At 51.1% G+C, this 22,380-nt stretch overlaps 1 protein-coding gene across 1 annotated transcript in view; it reads left to right on the top strand.

Annotated features, from left to right (window-relative positions):
* The first annotated feature begins 398 nt into the window (after positions 1–398).
* LOC139235017 (probable JmjC domain-containing histone demethylation protein 2C) overlaps positions 399–22,380 on the top strand; it is a 68,585-nt gene continuing 46,603 nt past the window's right edge. Inside the window, exons 1-3 of the mRNA XM_070866096.1 lie at positions 399–768; positions 17,366–17,471; positions 19,049–19,180. Of these exons, the coding sequence (XP_070722197.1) occupies positions 17,448–17,471; positions 19,049–19,180 (156 nt within the window). The 5' untranslated portion in view covers positions 399–768; positions 17,366–17,447. The remainder of the gene's footprint in view (positions 769–17,365; positions 17,472–19,048; positions 19,181–22,380) is intronic.

The raw sequence follows: 22,380 nt of genomic DNA on the forward strand, positions 1-22,380 counted from the left end.
CCTCCCCTCCCACACACATCTGTCGCTCGGCCACTTGTGCCTGTGGCCTGGCCCATATTCAGCAGATTCCCCGCATAGCCACCAGTCGAGCCCGCGTCACTATTCTTAACCAGACCCTCGGGAGCACCCCCCCCCCCCCCCCCCCAAGCACTTGCTTCCCCCTCCGAGGGGATAAACCCGCAGGCAGCCTGCACCAGATGCCCCGCTGGCTGAGACTCTGGACATGCAACTTGGGTTCCGATTTCGCTTTTCGCACGGCACGGGAAGTATGCGAGAGCAGACAGACTGTGCTTGCCTTGTGATGACAGCCTGGTGTCCCGCCCCAGTGACTGCTGCCAGCAGAAGCAGCAGATGGTAGCTTGCCCTCCTCACGGCTGATGTAATTACTTTCCCGGTGACTCACTGGCTGACATCGATTGTGCATGTTGGAGGGGGAGGCCGGCTTCCCAGGCAGCCAGGCTGCTTCACACCACAGCTTCCGCCACCACGCCTGTGCTATCTTTGCTCTAGCCTTTCCCCCCGGGCAGAGGACTCAGTTTGCTCGCCTTCTAAAAACCCCACAGACACAGCTTCTCCTCGTCCCCTTGTTCTCTCTCTACCTGCCCCCCTCTCCTCCAAAGTGTGTGTGTGTGATCGGCGCACCGAGACTTTTGGCCGCCTCGATAATACTCTCGGAACAAGACACACCGAGGAGCCAGACCTCTGGAGAGCAGCCAGCTTTATTCACCAGTCTCCGCCCGTGGGACGGCAGCTCCTGGAGTTTTGGTGGTGAGTGCCTGCCTTAACTTATTTTAATTAAATCTGTGTGTGTGTGTGTGGGAGGGGGGCGGGGGGTTGTTTCCCGGGGATGAAGGGCCTTATAGGGCCTCTGTTAACCTCCCCACAGTTTTGGCTGCACCCGTCTCACCTTCACACACACACACAAGCTTTTTGTAAAGAGCACAAGGGCAGGCAGACTTAGCCCAAAGGGTGTCGCGTTCCATCAGCACTGCGCCGTGCCCGCATGATGCACTCCGGGGCTTAGTGTGGAGCTTCAGCCCGCAATCTTCTGATCCTCCCACCCAAGGGTGCCCACACCCCCCCCCCCCGACCCAAGGGTGCTCCCCCCCTTCCTCACTCTCCGTCCCACGGGGTGCCCTCAACCCCAACACAAGGATGGCCTCACCCAAGGGTGCCTCCCCGCACCTTCTGATCCCCTGAGCCAAGGGTGCCCCCCCCCACTTCTGACCCTCCCACCCAAGGGTGCCCCCCCCACATTCTGATCCCCCGAGCCAAGGGTGCCCCCCCCACTTTCTGACCCTCCCACCCAAGGGTGCCCCCCCCACATTCTGATCCCCCGAGCCAAGGGTGCCCCCCCCACTTTCTGACCCTCTCACCCAAGGGTGCCCCCCCCCACATTCTGACCCCCCCGAGCCAAGGGTGCTCCCCACCTTCTGACCTTCCCACCCACTGGTGCCCCCCCCCCCACTTTTGACCCTCCTACCCAAGGGTGGCCCCACCAAGGGTGCCCCCCACCTTCTGACCCTCCAACCGAGCCAGGCGAGACACTCTCAACCCACTGCCCTCATTGTTATCGGAAGCCACTGCTTGTTTTGACAGGACTATCAATGTGTCAGACGTGGTTCAGTGGGTAGCACTCTCTCGCCTCTGAGTCAGAAGGTCCCACTCCAGGGACTTGAGCACAAAAAATCCAGGATGACACTGCAATGCTGAGGGAGCACCGCAATGTCGGAGGGGCAGTGCTGAGGGAGCACCGCACTGTCGGAGGGGCAGTGCTGAGGGAGGTGCCGTCTTTCGGATGAGACGAGACGTTAAACCGAGGCCCCGTCTGGATGTAAAAGATCCTATGGCACTATTTTGAAGAAGAGCAGGGGGCGTTATCCCCGGTGTCCTGGGGCCAATATTTATCCCTCAATCAACATCACTAAAACAGATTATCTGGTCATTATCACATTGCTGTTTGTGGGAGCTTGCTGTGCGCTTTTTGGCTACCGCATTTCCCACATTACAACAGCGACTACACTCCAAAAGTACTTAATTGGCTGTAAAGACGTCCGGTGGCTGTGAAAGGCGCTATATAAATGCAAGTCTTAATGTTTACTTGCCGGCAAAATAGATCTTGCCGAACTTTACTGTCCTTGGGAACCCGTCCCAACCCTCCTAAGGACATGAAACCCACTTGTGTGGATCCCACAAGTTTGCTCCTGTTAAAAGTACAGCCCATCCGTCGCAGACTGAGTTTATCTGGCCACTGGCCGAGGTTCGGAACACACTGGGGCTGATGTGGAGACCCGGGCCAGAGGAAACAGGAACATGTGTGTTTTATACACGGTCTCTGCAGCATTTGAGCCCAAGGCACCTGGGATGCTGCCTGCTCCGTGCTAAAGTGGGTCAAGTTTGAAGCAGTCGGCGGGTTGTGCGAACTGCAGCGACAAGGAATGCTGCTAATCCGGATAGTTTCTCACACTTGGTCGTGACGTACATTCACAGCAATGCCGTAATCCAATCTCCCCCAGACACAGAGCTCGCTGCGGCTAGGGTCGGGTCTGTGGGGGGGGAGGGTGTGTGTGTGTGTGGTGGGGGTGGGGGAGAAAGGGTGTGTGTGTGGAGGGGGGGGGGAAAGGGTGTGTGTGTGGAGGGGGGGGGGGAAAGGGTGTGTGTGTGTGTGTTGGGGGGGGGGGAGATTGGTGTGTGTGTGTGTGTGTGGATGGGTGTGGGGGGCGGAAGGGTGTGTGTGTGGGGAGGGGGGAGGGTGTGTCTGTGTGGGAAGGTTGGATGTCTGGTTTTGAGGTTTGGTTGTGTCTGTGTGGTTTATTTTGGGGGAGTTTTGTGTCTGGTGGGGGGGGGCGGTGGTTTTGTGTGTGTGTGTGAGGGAGGGGTGTGTGTGGGGGGTGGGGGAGTAGTGTGTCTGTGTATGGGAGGATGTGGGGGGTGCAGGTGTGAGTGTGTTGGTGCATCTGTGTGTGGGCAGGGGGGTGTGGGGAGGGGGGTGTGGGGAGGGAGGTATGGGGAGGGGAGGTGTGGGCAGGGAGGTATGGGGAGGGGGTTGTGGGCAGGGGGGTGTGGGGAGGGAGGTATGGGGAGGGGGTGTGGGGCTGCCTATACCAGTGAGGGGTGGTAGGGAGGTGTGCAAAATCCAACAAATACTCCCGTTTGTGCGCCTGTTGTTGAAATGGATATGTAGAAACCATGGGAAAGCTGTGAGGATATGAGGCATTGTGGGGCAGAGCCACAGGCAAGAGCCACGACTCAATCAACGTCTGCCGCAGGCACTGCAACTGCTCGCACAGATTAACCCTTTCAGAGCGTGAAATACACAGCTCTGTTATATCCCACTGGCACCACTTTGCTCCAACATCATCATATGCAGTCCCTCGGAATTGAGGAAGACTTGCTTCCACTCCTGAAGTGAGTCCTTAGGTGGCTGAACAGTCCAATACGAGAGCCACAGTCCCTGACTCGAGGTGCTCAGTGCCCTCCCGGATGCACTTCCTCCAGGGCAGCTTTTGGCCAGGGACTCCCAGGTGTCAGTGGGGATGTTGCACTTTATCAGGGAGGCTTTGAGGGTGTCCTTGTAGCGTTTCCGCTACCCACCTTTGGCTCGTTTGCCATGAAGGAGCTCCGAGTAGAGCACTTGCTTTGGGAGTCTCGTGTCTGGTATGCAGATTATGTGGCCTGCTCAGCGGAGCTGATCGAGTGTGGTCAGTGCTTCAATGCTGGCGATGTTGGCCTGGACGAGGACGCTAATGTTGGTGCGCCTGTCCTCCCAGGGGATTTGTAGAATCTTGCGGAGACATCGTTGGTGATATTTCTCTCGCAACTTGAGGTGTCTTCTGTCCATGGTCCATGTCTCTGAGCCTTACAGGAAGGCAGGTATTACTACAGCCCTGTAGACCATGAGCTTGGTGGCAGTTTTGAGGGCCTGGTCTTCAAGCACTCTCTCCCTCAGGTGGCCGAAGGCTGCACTGGCGCACTGGAGGCGGTGTTGGATCTGGTGGTCAATGCCTGCTCTTGTTGATAGGAGGCTCCTGAGATATGGGAAGTGGTCCACGTTGTCCAGGGCCGGGCCGTGGATCTTGATGACTGGGGGGCAGTGCTGTGCTGCGAGGACTGGCTGGTGGGGGATGTTTAGCGTAAGGCCCATGCTTTCGTACGCCTCAGTAAATATGTCGACTATGTCCTGGAGTGCAGCCTCTGTATGTGCGCAGACGCAGGCGTCGTCCGCGTACTGTAACTCGCTAAGCCTCACGGCATAATATACACAACAGTACAATAACATCACATGGCGTGTGCTGTATAATATACACAGTCGCATTGTATCAGAAATACACTGTTTTATATGATATTTGTATTCCCATAAATGGACTATTTTTGCTGGTGTAATACATATAATTGTAGCAAATCCCACCAAAAGGATTGATAGTATAATATATTCATAGTGGGATATAATGCGGTATATATAAGACCATAACATAGGATTTTATGGTATTATATATATGTCCCACTAACACGCAGTGTTTTATATAATATATGTAGGAATATTACACCCAGTAAAACGTATTATCTTGTGTAATAAAAACAGAAAATGCTGCAAACACTCATCATAGGCAATCCCTCAGAATCAAGGAAGACTTGCTTCCACTCTCAAAATGAGTTCTTAGGTGGCTGCACAGTCCAATACGAGAGCCACAGTCTCTGTCACAGGTGGGACAGACAGTCGTTGAGGGAAAGGGTAGGTGGGACAGGTTTGCCACACACGCTTTCCGCTGCCTGCGCTTGATTTCTGCATGCTCTCGGAGATGAGACTCGAGGTGCTCAGCGCCCTCCCGGATGCACTTCCTCCACTTAGGGCGATCTTTGGCCAGGGACTCCCAGGTGTCAGTGGGGATGTTGCACTTTATCAAGGAGGCTTTGAGGGTGTCCTTGCAACATTTCCTCTGCCCACCTTTGGCTCGTTTGCCGTGAAGGAGTTCCGCGTAGAGCACTTGCTTTGGGAGTCTCGTGCCTGGCATGCGGACTATGTGGCCTGTCCAACGGAGCTGATCAAGTGTGGTCAGTGCTTCGATGCTGGGGATGTTGGCCTGGTCAAGGACGCTAATGTTGGTGCATCTGTCCTCCCAGGGGATCCACCGGATCTTGTGGAGACATCGTTGGTGATTTTTCTCCAGCGATTTGAGGTGTCTACTGTACATGGTCCATGTCTCTAAGCCATACAGGAGGGTGGGTATCACTACAGCCCTGTCGACCATGAGCTTGGCGGCAGATCCGAGGGCCTGGTCTTCAAATACTCTCTTCCTCAGGCGGCCGAAGGCTGCACCGGCGCACTGGAGGCGGTGTTGAATCTCGTCGTCAATGCCTGCTCTTGTTGATAAGAGGCTCCCGAGGTCAGGCAGCATCTGTGGAGAGCGAAACAGAGTTAACGTTTCAGGTCAATGATCCTTCGTCAGAACTGGGAAAAGTTAGAGATGTAGCAGGTTTCAAGCAAGTGCAGGGAAAAGGGGGAGGAAAGAACAAAAGGGAAGTTCTGCGATTGGGGGTGCAGGGCTCTAAACGAGCCTGTCCCTTTAAGGCACTCCTCGCAAGGGAAATTTCTTTCGACCCCAAACGTTAACTCTCTTTCTCTCTCCACAGATGCTGCCTGACCCGCTGAGTATTTCCAGCGTGTTCTGTTTTTATTTCAGATTCCCAGCATCCGCAGTATTTTGTTTTTGTATTAGTTACTTTGTGTAATGTTTACAGAAGTGCTACAGCACAGTAACACCCGGTATTTGACATCTAGCATGTGTCAATCACACTCCAGGCATTCGGATCCAAGTATCACATCACACTTTAAAGAACAATAATCTTAAAAAAGCATAAGACTGTCCCAGACATCGAGCTGGTGCCTGAAGGAGTTTTGATTGGCCCCAGTTTTTCGCAACAATTTTTATCTACGTCGACAATACCCTGGACTTGCCTGTTTAGATCATTTCCCCGCGAGCAGTCCCTTAAAGGAACAGGCTAGTTTATGGTTTTAGATATCCAGCTGTAGTCAGGGGTTGTGGGGGGAATTTGCAGGGCTGTGGGGAAAGAGCGGGGGAGTGGGATGAATTTGACAGCTCTTTCAACGAGCCGGCAAAAGCACGATGAGCTGAATGTATCATTCTATGTTTGTATGATTCCTAGCACCTCCTCAAGCAGTGTCAGCTGTGACTCAGTGGACAGCACCCTCGCCTCTGGGTCAGAAGGTTGTGGGTTCAAGTCCCACTCCAGGGACTTGAGCACATAAATCTAGGCTGACACTCCCAGTGCAGTGCTGAGGGAGGTGCCGTCTTTCGAATGAGATGTTAAACCCTCGCAGGTGGACATAAAAGATCCTATGACATCATTTAGAAGAAGAGCAGGGGAGTTTTCTCCCCTGGCCCCTGGGGCCAATATTTATCCCTCAATCAACATAACAAAAAAAACATAATCTGGTCACTATCACATTGCTGTGTGTGGGAGCTTGCTGTGCGCAAATTGGCTGACGCGTTTCCAACATTACAACAGTGACTGCACTCCAAAAGTACTTCATTGGCTGTAAAGCGCTTTGAGACGTCTAGTGGTTGTGAGAGGCGCTATATAAATGCAAGTCTTTTTTATTATACTCACTAACGTGGCATGTAGTATATAAGGGAGTGTTGAACTGGACTAGCACAACTCTTTTGGAGGGGGAACAAAATAAATGTTAGATCAAGTGCCCCCCGATCTGGGGACTGGACTAGCACATGTTGTGTTGCTTTATAATATACTACTGTGTAGTGTGTTGTATACTGGAATGGTAACCCTCCGGGATTATCCTGGCGGTCAGAGACAACCTTTTTACTTCATGATCACCCACATCCTCAAACCTCTTCTCCCTCCGCCTCGCCCACCCCTCCCCCACTCACCTCCGACACTCAGGGGTCGGAATTCGGTCCCGCCGTTTTTGAGGCATTGTCGCCGCCTGAACGTTGATTTTACCGCCGGGCATTAGGTGCAGCCTCAAAGTCCCAAATTCAGTTTTAACGCCCAAAGATGAGAGCCCACCGGTCGTCTCAAAGCGCTTTGCAGCCAATGAAGTCCTTTTTTGGAGCGCAGTCACTGTTGTAATGTGGGAAACACGGCAGCCAACTTGCGCACAGCAAACTCCCACAAACATCAAACTGATAATGACCAGATAATCTGTTTTGTTGTTATGTTGATTGAGGGATAAATATTGACCAGGACACTGGGGATAACTCCCCTACTCTTCTATTGAAATAGTGCCGTGGGATCTTTTACATCCACCTGAGAGAGCAGATGGGGCCTCAGTTTAACGTCTCATCTGAAAGACGGCACCTCTGACAGTGCATCACTCCCTCAGCACTGCACTGGGAGTGTCAGCCTAGATTTCTGTGCTCAAGTCCTTGGGGTGGGACATGAACCCACAACCTTCTGACTCCGAGGTGAGAGAGAGGGTGCTGCCCACTGAGTCACGGCTGACGCCATTTTCTTTTGGTCAATACCAGTCCCTGTGGTCAGCAGGACAAGGTCCTGTAGGAATTGTCTTCCTCTCTCTGGCCTAGTGGGAGCTGAGGCAGATTATAGCCCCCTCTGTCCTTGTTTGGATCAGATAACTCGCCCTACATTACAACAGTGACTACACTTCAAAAATTATTTCATTGGTTGTAAATCAGAGAAATTTACAGCACGGAAAGAGGCCATTTCGGCCCATCGTGTCCTTGCCAGCCGACAAAGAGCTATCCAGCCTAATCCCACTTTGCAGCTCTTGGTCCCTAGCCCTGTACTTACAGCACTTCAAGTGCACATCCAAGTACTTTCAGGCAGTGAGTTCCAGACCCCCACCACCCTCTGGGTGAAAACATTTCCGCTCAACTCCCCTCTAAACCGCCTACCAGTTACTTTAAATCTATGCCCCCTGGTCGTTGACCCTCTCTGCCAAGGGAAATGCGACCTTCCTATCCACTCTGTCTAGGTCCCTCATAATTTTATACATCTCAGTAAGGTCTTTGGGAGGCCTGGTGGTCATGGAAGGCGCCATATAAAGGCAAGTCTTTCTTTCTCAGACCTTCCTCTCAGTACCTCCACCAGTCACTGTACTTCCCCACTGAGCTCTTGCTGGTGTTTGAAACAGCACGTATTCCATGGGAAATCCTGGATACTGAAGTATCTCTGTATTCTACCCTACATAAAGTAGAGGTGATGCAAAACTCGGCTGCCCGTGTCCTAACCCGCACCAAGTCCCGCTCACCCATCACCCCCTCTGCTCGCTGACCTACATTGGCTCCCGGTTAAGCAACGCCTTGATTTCAAAATTCTCTTCCTTGTTTTCAAATCCCTCTATGGCCTCGCCCCTCCCTATCTCTGTAACCTCCTTCAGCCCCACAAACCCCCCGAGATGTCTGCGCTCTAATTCTGCCCTCCTGAGCATCCCTGATTATAGTCGCTCAATCATTGGTGGCCGTGTCTTCTGTTGCCTGGGCCCCAAGCTTTGGAACTCCCTCCCTAAACCCCTCTACCTCAATTTCCTCCTTTTAAGACGCTCCATAAAACCTCCCTCTTTGCCTGTGCTAATTTCCCCATATGCGGCTCGGAGTCAAATTTGTATCGCATAATACTCCTGTGAAGCACCTCGGGACATTTCACTACGTTAAAGGCACTATATAAATACAAGTTGTTGTTGTGTCTCACGGTCTGCGGCTGCTTTTGTTAGCTGCATGCCACTCCAGTGCGTGTGGATCTCCTCATGTGTTCCTCGCCCACATTACAGGTCCCGACCTGCTTTCCTGCGTTTTCTTTCCCATAATATTTGTGAAAGATTCAAAATGTGTGGCTGCGGTATCAGTTACTCCCCACTGTGAGGCTCGAGAGCAAACCACCGTCCAGTTCCCCTCTGCTCCCAATCCTACAGCCCATTTATATTACAATAGATGTGGCAACCTGCTACTGGGGTTCCTCGCCTCACCCCGAACCTCACCGCACGAGTGCTACGCATTCTCTTTCACCAGCGCGTTGCCTTTGAAATCCTTCTCCTCCCCTACATGACCTCGCCCCACCCCCTCACATTACCCCCTCTTCTCACCCTGGCGCGCTGTACAACCCCGCCCCCTCGCCGCTACACCCATCAGTGTCACAACCTTTAGCAATCACTGATTATAATCGCTCAACCATTGGTGGCCGTGCTGTGCCTTCAGTGCCTGGGCCCCAAGCTCTGGAACTCCCTGCCGAAATCTCACTGCCTCTACCTCTCTTTAAGACGCTCCTTAAAACCTACCTCTTTGGCCAAGCCTTTGGTCACCTGCACTATTCTAATTATGCACCTCAGTGTTGAATTCTTTTGCTCATAGTGAAGCACCTTGGGACGTTTCACTATGGTAAAGGTGCTACATTAGTACAAGTTGTTGTTGTTGGTGAATTCTCCGTGTCACTACCTCTCGTTCCATCTTCAAAACTTGCTTCTTCAACTGCGCCTCCCGTCTTCTGCCTGTAAATCCTTCCTCAGTTCTTCCCTCCCTCTCCCGAGGCACCTTGGGATATTGTCCTCTGTGAATGCCAATAACTTCTCACCGCAGAACCTCAGTGAGATGCCAGAGAGAGGGAGGGAGAGTTCCTCAACCGAGCGGGTACAGTGAGGTACCAGGGAACGAGATTGGTGCTCCATAAACGGATGTGGGCTTCATATGATTAGCGTGCCATAACCCCGCCGAAGCCTGGCCAAACGCCAACCGAGATGGTCAGCTGTGAACTGTACATTGGGGTATCACCACAGGCTGGCACATGAACTTGGTTAATAGGGCATGGCGGACCAGTCACGTGAGCCTCGCTCCATGGTGCGCCAATCACGTGACCCTCACTCCATGGTGCGCCAATCATGTGACCCTCACTCCATGGTGCGCCAATCACGTGAGCCTGTGGTGATGCCTCCAGTGTACAGTTCAGAGTGGAGCTTTGGCTGGATTGTTATTTATGCTGGATGTAGAGGCTTGGATTGGAGTAGGAGCAAATGGGCCAAAGGCGGGCAGAGGAAACGTTACAAGGACACCCACGAAGCCTCCCTGATAAAGTGCAACATCCCCACTGACACCGCATCTGGGAGGGCGCTGAGCACCTCAAGTCTCGTCGGTGAGAGCCTGCAGAAAGCAAGCACAGGCAGTGGAAAGAGCGTGCGGCAAACCAGTCTCACCTACCCTTTCCCTCAATGACTATCTGTCCCACCTGTGATATGGACTGTGGCTTCCATATTGGACTGTTCAGCCACCTAAGAACTCACTTCAGGAATGGAAGAAAGTCTTCCTCGATTCCGAGGGACTGCCTATGATGATGAAGAGTAGGAAGACGGGAACTCCGATGGTGCCACAAGAGTGGAGCTTGAGCAGTTTTGAAACAGTCCCTCGAGAAGGACCAGGTAGATTGCGAGGGTTGAGTAATGTTGAAAGTCAAGGTCGGGGAGAGATTGCCCATGAGCAAACCAGTGTTCATCTTTCTTGCTTTCCAGGGGCAATGGTAGTGTCAGCTGTGGCTCATTGGGCAGCACTCTCGCCTCTGAGTCAGAAGGTTGTGGGTTCAAGTCCCACTCCAGGGACTTGAGCACACAAATCCAGGCTGATACTCCCAGTGCGGTGCTGAGGGAGTGCTGCACTGTCGGAGGTGCCGTCTTTTGGATGAGAAGTTAAACCGAGGCCCCATCTGCTCTCTCAGGTGGACGCAAAAGATCCCATGGCACTATTTCAAAGAAAAGCAGGGGAGTTATCCCCGGTGTCCTGGGGCCAATATTTATCTCTCAATCAACAAAAACATTATCTGGTCATTATCACATTGCTATTTGTGGGAGCTTGCTGTGCGCAAATTGGCTGCTGTGTTTCCCACATTACAACAGTGACTACACTCCAAAAGTACTTCATTGGCTGTAAAGCGCTTTGAGACGTCCGGTGGTTGTGAAAGGCGCTATATAACTCCGAGTCTTTCTTTTTACTAATAGAACTTAACCGTAATACAAGACTCAACATGTGACTGCAGAAAAGTATGAGCAAAAGAACAGCTGGGAGCAGACAAGTAACATCGACAGGGGCCACAGGAAGAGAGTGTAATACCCAGCTTTCAGGGAGGCGTGGTGAAGATTTTCTCTAATTAGCCAATTAAATAGAAGCTCTAAGTGGATATTTTCTGAGAGAGATTACTTAGTTAAATCTATTTCTAGAATTTTCCATTTCACCGTACACCCATAATGAAGCACTGATGAAAGGAAATGAGGGAGGGGTGTGGGAGAGGGACAAAGACAGTGCGTGTGTACGTTTTCCTTCCCCCCCCCCCGCCATTCCCTCATTCCCCCTCTTCTGAATCTGCTGGCTCTTACGAGGGTTCAGTTCCACCAGCCCCCCCCGGCACTATGCCACAGGGGTTACCGGGAGCAAGAACCCCGATTACTTCAAATACCCCCTTACCCCAGGGGCCACCCAGGAGGCCATGGTCTCCCCCTGCTAAATGGCAGCAAGTTGAGCACAAACTGGATCGAACCTGTCCACATGTACGCCGACGACACCCAGCTCTACCTCACCACCACTTCTCCCGCCCCCCTCCGCCATCTCGAAATTATCAGACTGCTTATCCAACACCCAGTTCTGGATGAGCAAAAATGTTCTCCAATTGAATATTGGGAACATAAGAACATAAGAAATAGGAACAGGAGTAGGCCATTCGAGCCTGCTCCGCCATTCAATAAGATCCACTTCCCTGCCCGCTCCCCATAACCCCTTATCCCCTTATTGTTCAAGAAATTGACTATTTCTGTCTTAAATTTATTCAATGACCCAGCTTCCACAGCTCTCTGAGGCAGTGAATTCCACAGATTTACAACTCTCTGAGAGAAGAAATTTCTCCTCATCTCAGTTTTAAATGGGCGGCCCATTATTCTAAGATCATGTCCCCTAGCTCTAGTCTCCCCCACCAGTGGAAACATCCTCTCTGCATCCACCTTGTCCAGCCCCCTTATAATCTTGTACGTTTCGATAAGATCAGCTCTCATTCTTCTGAATTCCAATGAATAGAGGCCCAACCTACTCAACCTTTCCTCATAAGTCACCCCCCTCATCCCCGGAATCAACCTGGTGAACCTTCACTGAACTGCCTCCAAAGCAAGTATATCCTTTTGTAAATATGGAAACCAAAACTGCACGCAGTATTCCACAGGTGTGGCCTCACCAATACTTTATATAGCTGTATATAGCTGTAGTAAGACTTTCCTGCTTTTATACCCCATCCCCTTTGCAATAAAGGCCAAGATACCATTGGCCTTCCTGATCACCTGCTGTACCTGCATACTATCCTTTTGTGTTTCATGCACAGGTACCCCCAGGTCCCGCTGTACTGCGGCACTTTGCAAATTTTCTCCATTTAAATAATAACTTGCTCTTGATTTTTTTCTGCCAAAATACATGACCTCACACTTTCCAACATTATACTCCATCTGCCAATTTTTTGCCCACTAACTTAGCCTGTCTATGTCCTTTTACAAATTTTTTGTGTCCTTCTCACACATTGCTTTTCCTCTCAAGTTTGTATCATTAGCAAACTTGGCTACGTTACACTCAGTCCCTTCTTCCAAGGCGTTAATATAGATTGTAAATAGTTGGGGTCCCAGCACTGATCCCTGCGGCACCCCACTAGTTACTGGTTGCCAAACAGAGAATGAACCATTTATTCCGCCTCTCTGTTCTATTAGTTAGCCAATCCTCTATCTATTCTAATATATTACCCCCAACTCCGTGAACTTTTATCTTGTGCAGTAACCTTTTATGTGGCGCCTTGTCAAATGCCTTCTGGAAGTCCAAATACACCACATCCATTGGTTCCCCTTTATACTCTCTGTTCGTTCCTCAAAGAACTCCGGCAAATTTGTCAAACATGACTTCCCCTTCATAAATCCATGCTGACTCTCCCTGTCTGAATTTTGCTTTTCCAAATGTCCTGCTACTGCGTCTTTAATAATGTACTCCAACATTTTTCCAACAACAACTTGAATTTATATAGTGCCTTTAACATAGTGAAACATCCCAAGGTACTTCCCAGGAGCCCCAGGTGGGCAGAGGAAACGTTTCAAGGACACCCTCAAAGCCTCCTTGATAAAGTACAACCAGTGACGAGACTCGAGGTGACATTGTTTTCGGTCCCCGCCACAAACTCCGTTTCCTAGCCACTGACTCCATCCCTCTTCCCAACTCCTGCCTGAGGCGGAACCAGACTGTTCGCTACCTTGGTGTCATGTTTGACCCTGAAATGAGCTTTCAACCACATATCCGCGGCATAACTAAGACCGCCTATTTCCAGCTCGGTAACATCGCCCAACTCTGCCCTTGCCTCAGCTCATCCGCTGCTGAAGACCTCATCCATGCCTTTGTTACCTCTAGACTTCACTATTCCAATGCACTCCTGGCTGGCCTCCCACATTCTACCTTATGTAAACTAGAGGTGATCCAAAACTCGGCTGCCCGTGTCCTAATTCGCACCAAGTCCCACTCCCCTATCACCTCTGTGTTCGCTGACCTACATTGGCTCCCAGTTAAGTAACGCCTCGATTTCAAAATTCTCTACCTTATTTTCAAATCACTCCATGGCCTCACCCCTCCCTATCTGTGTAATCTCCTCCAGTCCCACAACCCCCCCCCCACACAACGAGATGCCTGCATTCCTCTAATTCTGCCCTCTTGAGCATCCCTGATTATAATCGTTCAGCTATTGTTGGCTGAGCCTTCTGTTGCCTGGGCCCCAAGCTCTGGAACTCCCTGCCTAAACCTCTCCGCCTTTCTACCTCTCTTGCCTCCTTTAAGATCCTCCTTAAAACGTACCTCTTTGACCAAGCTTTTGAACCAAGCTTTTGGTTGCCTGCGTTAATTTCTACTTATGTGGCTCGGTGTCAAATTTTTATTGCCTATCATCATCATCATAGACAGTCCCACGAAATCGAGGAAGACTTGCTTCCACTCTAAAAGTGAGTTCTCAGGTGGCTGAATGGTCCAATGCGGGAATTACAGTCTCTGTCATAGATGGGACAGACAGTGGTCAGAGGAAAGGGTGGGTGGGGAGTCTGGTTTGCCGCTCGCTCCTTCCGCTGCCTGCGCTTATTTTCTGCATGCTCTCGACGACGAGACTCGAGGTGCTCAGCGCCCTCCAGAATGCACTTCCTCCACTTAGGGCAGTCTTTGGCCAGGGACTCCCAGGTGCCAGTGGGGATGTTGAACTTTGTCAGGGAGGCTTTGAGGGTAATTTTGTAACGTTTCCTCTGTCCACCTGGGGTTCCTGTGAAGCGCCTTGGGACATTACACTACATTAAAGGCGCTACATCAATACATTGTTGTGACCTACAGTCAGTGTGACTCAGTGCCTTCACCAGCTGTGAAGGAAGTGATGGGGGCGCGCGGGGAGAGAGGGACTGCAAATATATTTTTGTCCCAAAACCCCCATGGAGGGAAACTTCCTCCCAATTTACCCCAACTGAACGTCACTGGAAACGCTGGTAAACAAACAACCAGGGGATGGAGGGGAGTGGTGGTGAGGGGGGGGGGGAAATACCCAACATGACCATAAAAACCTCCGGAGACAACGAACACAACAAGGCTCTGTCCATTGAAGGGTCTGTGTCTGACTGAGATGGGGCTGGCTGTGGCTCGCGCTGGGGCTTGAAGGCCTGCCAAGTCAATTAGGCTTCGGGCCTAGAGTTTCCGGAAAGTTGGCTGTAGCCTGGGAGCCGCTGTCCTCTCATGCCCCCTGGACTCGCAGCCGATCCAGACGCGTATTGCAAGCTACAGAGCATAGACTTCCTGAGGACTGAGGGGGGGGTGCGGTTCTCTTTCTCTTTGTCCGAGTGCGAACACAATGCTGAGGTAAGATTGTTTTAAAAAAAAACTAAAAGCCATTTGTAGTCGATCTAATGTTTTTATTTTTAGTTTAACTGAAAAGTTGTGCCGATAGTTTGGGAATATAATTCCAGTCACTGGCCCGCTCTCACTCTCTCTCACTGTGTTGGGCCTTGTGTCTGTAACGGAGCCTGTCTCTCCCACTGGCGACGTGCGCAGTATGTACTGCAAGGAACATCTCGTCAACTCTCAATCGTGAAAGTCTGTTTTGAGGTTTGCTGGCCCACAGGGATTCTCGTGTCGGAGTTCACTGAGTGCAGCACTCAGCTAACCCAAGGCCTGAGATTCAGTCACCAGAGGTATCGTCGTGCACACACGCACTTAGCAATGGTGTTCACTACATGGGACGCTGGGCTCTAAACAGCGGGCAATGCCAGAACCCCCTCTCGTATTCTCCGTTTTCTTTCGCTCACACACACTTTCTTTCTCTTGCTCACACACACATTTTCTCTCTCGCTCACACATGTACTCATTCCCTCTCTCGGACACACACACTCATTTCCCCCCTACGTCACTCTTTCTCACTCCCCCTCTCTCACACACTCATTCTCTCACACACTCATTCTCTCACACACTCTCTCATTCCCTCACACATTCTCATTCTCTCTCACACACAAACGCCCTCGCTCTCTCAAACGCCCTCGTTCCCTCGCGCGCTCCCTCGCTCTCTCTCGCGCGCTCCCTCGCTCTCTCTCGCGCGCTCCCTCGCTCTCTCTCGCGCGCTCCCTCGCTCTCTCTCGCGCGCTCCCTCGCTCTCTCTCGCGCGCTCCCTCGCTCTCTCTCGCGCGCTCTCGCGCGCTCCCTCGCTCTCTCTCGCGCGCTCCCTCGCTCTCTCTCGCGCGCGCTCCCTCGCGCGCTCTCGCACATTCCCTCTCTCACACATTCTCATGCCCTCTCTTTCATTCATTCCCTCTCTCTCAGACACACACACTCTCATTCCCTCTCCCACTCCCTCTCTCTCTGTCTGACACTCTCTCATTCCCTCTCTCTCGTGCTCTCTCTCTCTCTCAGACATTCTCTCTCTCTCTACAGCACATCTGGCAGTGGGATTTGCAAGTGTTCTCTCTCGCTGCCTCCCACTGAAGAACAAGAGCCAGCTGTGATGGCCAGGAGGCCTTTGACAATCACCGTTGATGCTGGAGTATTTCCGTCTCCTTTGCGTTCAACTTAGTTTCACTCGTCCCCCGGGCGGGAGCAATATCGGGGGTTACCAGCGCACATGGGCATCAGATCACAATCCTCTGGTGGGGTTTGCAAAGTCGCACACAGGACTCCCAGGGAGACCCGCGGGCATTGGTTTGGGCTCCTGAAAGCAGCCACCAAGGGCTGCAGCGCTCCCGAGGAACCTTGGTTGGAAAGCCTTCACAGCTCGCAATACAACTGAAAGGGGGACACTAAAAATAACTGGGCATCCGGTGCCTGCCGACGTTTGCAAATGATTATTTTTCTTTCCCCGTGGAGAAGCAATGCTGTATCTGAGCTGAAGTTCTGGCAACACACACAATGACAGGATCAGGGATCGGCACAAAAGTGCGATGGATGCAGGTTAACTGGAGGCCCTGCAGTTTGTTTAAACCCTTTGCTGCCCTCTCCTGAAGCTTCTGATTCTTGCTGCGTAGGCGGGGGGAGCTGCCGGCATCATCATCATCATAGGCAGTCCCTCGGAATCGAGGAAGACTTGCTTCCACTCTAAAAATGAGTCCTTAGGTGGCCGAACAGTCCAATACGAGAGCCACAGTCCCTGTCACAGGTGGGACAGACAGTCGTTGAGGGTAAGGGAGGGTGGGACTGGTTTGCCTCCCGCTCCTTCCGCTGCCTGTGCTTGATTTCTGCATGCTCTCAGCGACGAGACTCGAGGTGCTCAGCGCCCTCCCGAATGCACTTCCTCCACTTAGGGTGGTCTTTGGTTAGGGACTCCCAGGTGTCAGTGGGGATGTTGCACTTTATCAGGGAGGCTTTAAGGGTGTCCCTGTAACGTTTCCTCTGCCCACCTTTGGCTCGTTTGCGGTGAAGGAGTTCCGAGTAGAGCGCTTGCTTTGGGAGTCTCGTGTCTGGCATCCGAACTATGTGGCCCGCCCAGCGGAGCTGATCGAGCGTGGTCAGTGTTGGGGGATGTTGGCCTGGTTGAGGACGCGAACGTTGGCAGCACTGGGATTCCAGTGTGTGCTCCTGGTTTTAGCGAGCTATTTGGCTGTGGTGGGAATCGCGGTCGCACCTGACGCTGCATTGCACCCTCTTCCCCATTCGCCCACACACACTCCCTTCCCCAAAGCTGCCTCCCAGGCACAGGGCCAACCGTGGCTCTCCTGCTTTCCACCCTGCCGAGATAAGCCAGCTCTCAGCGCAGGCTTGGGAATAGGAACCATTCTGCGTTGCTCAGCCCATCAGGGGAAGCCCCCGGGGGGAAGGGCCTGTTCATTCGAGGCTGCGTTCACCACTCTCTGCTCTCTCCGCAGGTCTGTCCCTCGCCGAGCCAGACAAGCAGCGCCATCTGGTGGTCACATTGGATGCACGGACCTTGCAGCCAGCCCCCTCAGCATGATGATTGTGATGAACGATAAGGTGAGGGCACGTCATACTTCGCAGTGTCCGCCAGCGGCTCAGTGGGCATTTCATTTCATTTGGAAAAATGTCAGTTTACAAGCTGTGTCTCAAAGAATGACCTACCCAATGTTATTACTTACTGATGATGGCCACTCTCCAGGATAATGCGACACACACACAGTGATGAATGGCCTGTGTTCAGTCACCTCGTGGACCAGTGCCAAGCAAAGGAACGTAGGGACAGGAATAGGCCATTCGGCCCCTCGAGCCTGCTCCACCATTCAATGAGATCATGGCTGATCTTCTACCTCAACTCCACTTTCCTGCACTATCCCCATATCCCTTGATTCCCTTAATATCCAAAAATCTAGTGATCTCTGTCTTGAAAAGACTCAACGACTGAGCCTCCACAGCCCTCTGGGGTAGAGAATTCCAAAGATTCACCACCCTCTGAGTGAAGAACTTTCTCCTCATCTCAGTCCTAAATGGCCGACCCCTTATCCTGAGACTGTGACCCCTGGTTCTAGACTCCCCAGCCAGAGGAAAACATCCTCCCAGCATCTACCCTGTCAAGCCCTGTAAGAATTTTGTATGTTTCAATAAGATCACCTCTCATTCTTCTAAACCCTAGAGAATATAGGCCTAGTCTACTCAATCTCCCCCCCCCCTATCCCAGGAATCAGTCTGGTGAACCTTCGCTGCACTCCCTCTGTGGCAAGTATATCCTTCCTTAGGTAAGGAGACCAAAGCTGTACACAATACTCCAGGTGCGGTCTCACCAAGACCCTATGTGATGGCAGTAAGACGACTTTACTCTTATACTCAAATCCTCTTGTAATAAAGGCCAACATACCATTTGCTTTCCCAATTGCTTGCTGTACCTGCATGTTAATCTTCAGTGATTCGTGTACAAGGACACTCAGGCCCCTCTGAACACCAACATTTCCCAATATCGCACCATTTAAAAGAAAAAACCTGCTTTTTTATTTTTCCTACCAAAGTGGATAACTTCATATTCCTCCACTGGTCTTGTGTGTGGGGACTCGGGTGTCAGAGCAGGCTGGTAGCAGGCTAGCTGTTTGTGGGACTAGGTGCCGGTGGGGCAGTGTATAAAGCAAGGCCAAAAATAACAGGCCCTGAATATAAGATGGTCACCAATAGGGAATTTAGGAGAAACTTCATTATTATTAATAATAACTTGCATTTATATAGCGCCTTTAACGTAGTAAAACGTCCCAAGGCGCTTCACAGGAGTGTTACAAGACAAAACAGACCGAGGCACAAAAGAAGAAATTAAGGCAGATGACTAAAAAGCTTGTAGGTTTTAAGGAGCGTCTTCAATATCCAGAGTGTGGCGAGAATGTGGAACTCGTTACCACAGGAAGTGGTTGCGGCGAAGAGCCTGGTTGTATTTAAGCGGAAGCTGGATAAATACATGAGGGAGAAAGGAATAGAAGGATATGTTGATGGGGAGGGGCTGGGAGGAGGCTCGTGTGGAGTATAATCACCGGCACGGAGCGGTGGGGCCAAATGGCCTGTTTCTGTGCTGTACACTCGATGTGATACAACTGAGAGCTTGGTGTCCTTGTGTTTAGATCCCTGACACCCACAGCGTGGAGCCCAGCCTGATTCAGGCGACTGTGCTTGGAGACGAGGGCCCAGCCCAGAGTGAAGGATGCAGCACCTACAGAAGGCCTTCTCACCGAGGAAGCCCAGTCGACAGCCCTGTGAGTACCTGGCTGCCAGTCTCTGAACTTTGGCTCGTGGTGTATTTTCAGTAACGGTGGATTTGAATCTCCGAGAATAGAGATCAGCGATCACTGCAATCATTGAGTCATTACGGCACAGAGGGAGGCCATTCGGCCCATGCCGGCTCTCTGTAGAGCAATCCTGTCAGTCCCATTCCCCTGCTCTGTCTCCGTAGCCCTGCAAGTTTATTTCCCTCAGTTTCCTTTTGAAATCGTTGATCATCTCCGCTTCCACCTTGTAGGCAGCGAGTTCCAGGTCATTACCACTCGCTGCGTTAAAAAAAACTCTCACTTCCTCACATTCCCCCCTGCTCAAAACGTTAAATCTGTGTCCCCTAGTCCTTGTGCCATCAGCTAATGGGAGCAGCTTTTCTTTGTCTGCCTTATCCAAACCCTATCATAATCTTGTACACCTCTATCAAATCTCCCCTCAACGTCCCTTGCTCCAAGGAGAACAACTCCAGCTTTTCCAACCTAACTTTGTAGCTAAAATCCCTCAACCCTGGAACCATTCTGGCAAATCTCCTCTGCACCCTCTCCAGGCCCTTCACATCCTCCCTAAAGTGCGGTGACCAGAACTGGACGCAATACTCCAGTTGTGGCCGAACCAGGGCTTTGTAAAGGTTCAGCATAACTTCCCTGCTTTTGTACTCGGTACCTCTACTTATGAAGCCCAGGATACTTTGCTAACTACTCTCTCATTATGTCCTGGCACCTCCAAAGACCTATGCACATGAATCCTCAGGTCCCTCTGTCCCTGGACACTCTTTAGAACTGGACCTCTCTCAATCCCTTCTGCCAAAGTGCATCACCTCACATTTCTCTGTATTAAACTCCGTCTGCCGCTTGTCTGCCCATTCTGCCAGTCTACCTATGTCCTCTTGCAGTCAGACGTGGAATTTGCAGGTGACCGAGCCAACGGGCCCAGGTACAATTCTGTCTGCACGAAATAAGCTGCCCCGAGGCGAAGAAACAAGAAGAATAGGGACTGGAGCAGTGTGTTGATGAGGATCGCGGGCTCGACGGGCCGAATGGCCTCTTTCTGTGCCCGAACCATTCTATCGAGTTCGAGGGGCGGTCCGTGAAACCATCTGCCCAGTGCGGGGCAGCGCTTAAGAAAAGAGAAATAAGATTCTGGGGCGATTGGATCGAGTTCATGTGTGGAAAAAGTAAACCTGTCACTGCAACAAAACAAAATATATTTTATCGGAGTTGTTGTTTTATTTATCTAATCAGAGGTCGGAGATTATTGGGCAAAGGTCATTCTGGGTGTCGGCTTACAAAGACAGGATAAGGGAGTTGGAATAAGGAAAAATAATCCTTTATTTATCGAACGCCTTATCATATCTCAAACATCTCTAAGGGTCTAATATAAAATCAATGATTTGAAGTGCTGGGTCTGGTAGATTGGTAAATGGGGTTCAGGTGAGATGTAGTTTGGTGGGAGGAAGATCTGTCATTGAATGCGACAGTCCGTTCCTGCTCCTACAGGTTCTTGCGTTCTCGCGCGTGATTGGAAATGGAACAAGTGCTGAAAGAGTGAAATGGTTGTTGGTGTGCAAAGGTTTTTAGACCTTCATGGCTTTGCCCACTCCCCCCCCGCCCCCCCCTCCCTCCCTATTTCCTCCAGTTCTACAATCCTCCAAGATCTCTGCTCTACTTCAATTCTGGCCCATTGCGCATCCCCCGAGTTTAATCGCTCCACCATTGGCGGCCGTGCCTTCAGCTGCCTGGGCCCCAAGTTCTCGAATTCCCTCCCTAAACCTCTCCGCCTCTCTCTCCTCCTTTGAGACGCTCCTCAGGGTTTTGATTACATTTCCTAATATCTCCCTTATGTGGCCCGGTAATGCCCCTGTGAAGCACTTTGGGATGTTTTACTATGTTAATGGCGCTATATAAATACAAGTACAGTAATATTTACAATGTAATCTTTCCTTTTGCTTCTCCACACAGTTTCTTTGCTTCTTTCTTCTATCTTTCTGTGGCTGATATTCCTATACCTTCTCTCTTTGTCTCCCTCTCTAGCATCTACTTTTCTCAATTCCCTATCCTCGCCAGGCAGGCAGTGACTAGTGGGGTGCCGCAGGGTTCAGTGCTGGGTCCCCAGCTATTTACAATATACATTAATGATTTAGACGAAGGAATTGAATGTAATATCTCCAAGTTGGCAGATGACACTAAGCCGGGTGGCAGGGCGAGTTGCGAGGAGGACGCTGGGAGGCTGCAGGGGGACTTGGATAGGTTAGGTGAGTGGGCAAATGCATAGCAGATGCAGTATAATGTGGATAAATGTGAGGTTATCCACTTTGGTGGCAAAAATAGAAAGGCAGATTATTAGCTGAATGGTGACAGATTAGTAAAAGGGGAGGTGCAACGAGACCTGGGTGTCATGGTACATCAGTCATTGAAGGTTGGCATGCAGGTACAGCAGGCGGTAAAGAAAGCAAATGTCATGTTGGTCTTCATAGCGATAGAATTTGAGTACAGGGGCAGGGAGGTCTTACTGCAGTTGTACAGGGCCTTGGTGAGACCACACCTTGAATATTGTGTACAGTTTTGGTCTCCTAATCTGAGGAAGGACATTCTTGCTATTGAGGGAGTGCAGCGAAGGTTCACCAGACTGATTCCTGGGATGGCAGGACTGACATATGAAGAAAGACTGGATCGACTAGGCTTATATTCACTGGAATTTAGAAGAATGAGAGGGAACCTCATAGAAACATATAAAATTCTGACGGGATTGGACAGGTTAGATGCAGGAAGAATGTTCCCGATGTTGGGGAAGTCCAGAACCAGGAGTCACAGTCTAAGGATAAGGGGTAAGCCATTTAGGACCAAGATGAGGAGAAACTTCTTCGCTCAAATAATTGTGAACCTGTGGAATTCTCTACCACAGAAAGTTGTTGAGGCCAGTTCGCGAGATATATTCAAAAGGGAGTTAAGTGTGGCCCTTACGGCTAAAGGGATCAAGGGGTATGGAGAGAAAGCAGAAATGGTGTACTGAAGTTTGCATGATCAGCCATGATCATATTGAATGGTGGTGCAGGCTCGAAGGGTCGAATGGCCTGCTCCTGCACCTATTTTCTGTTTGCTGCAGCAGGCGAGTCTGAAATAAAATGGCCACCTACATTCCTGGAGCATGTGACCACCTCGGCAGCCGTTTCCATGGTGATTGGAAA

This window comes from Pristiophorus japonicus, chromosome 22 (assembly GCF_044704955.1).
Source record: "Pristiophorus japonicus isolate sPriJap1 chromosome 22, sPriJap1.hap1, whole genome shotgun sequence".
NCBI lineage: Eukaryota > Metazoa > Chordata > Chondrichthyes > Pristiophoridae > Pristiophorus > Pristiophorus japonicus.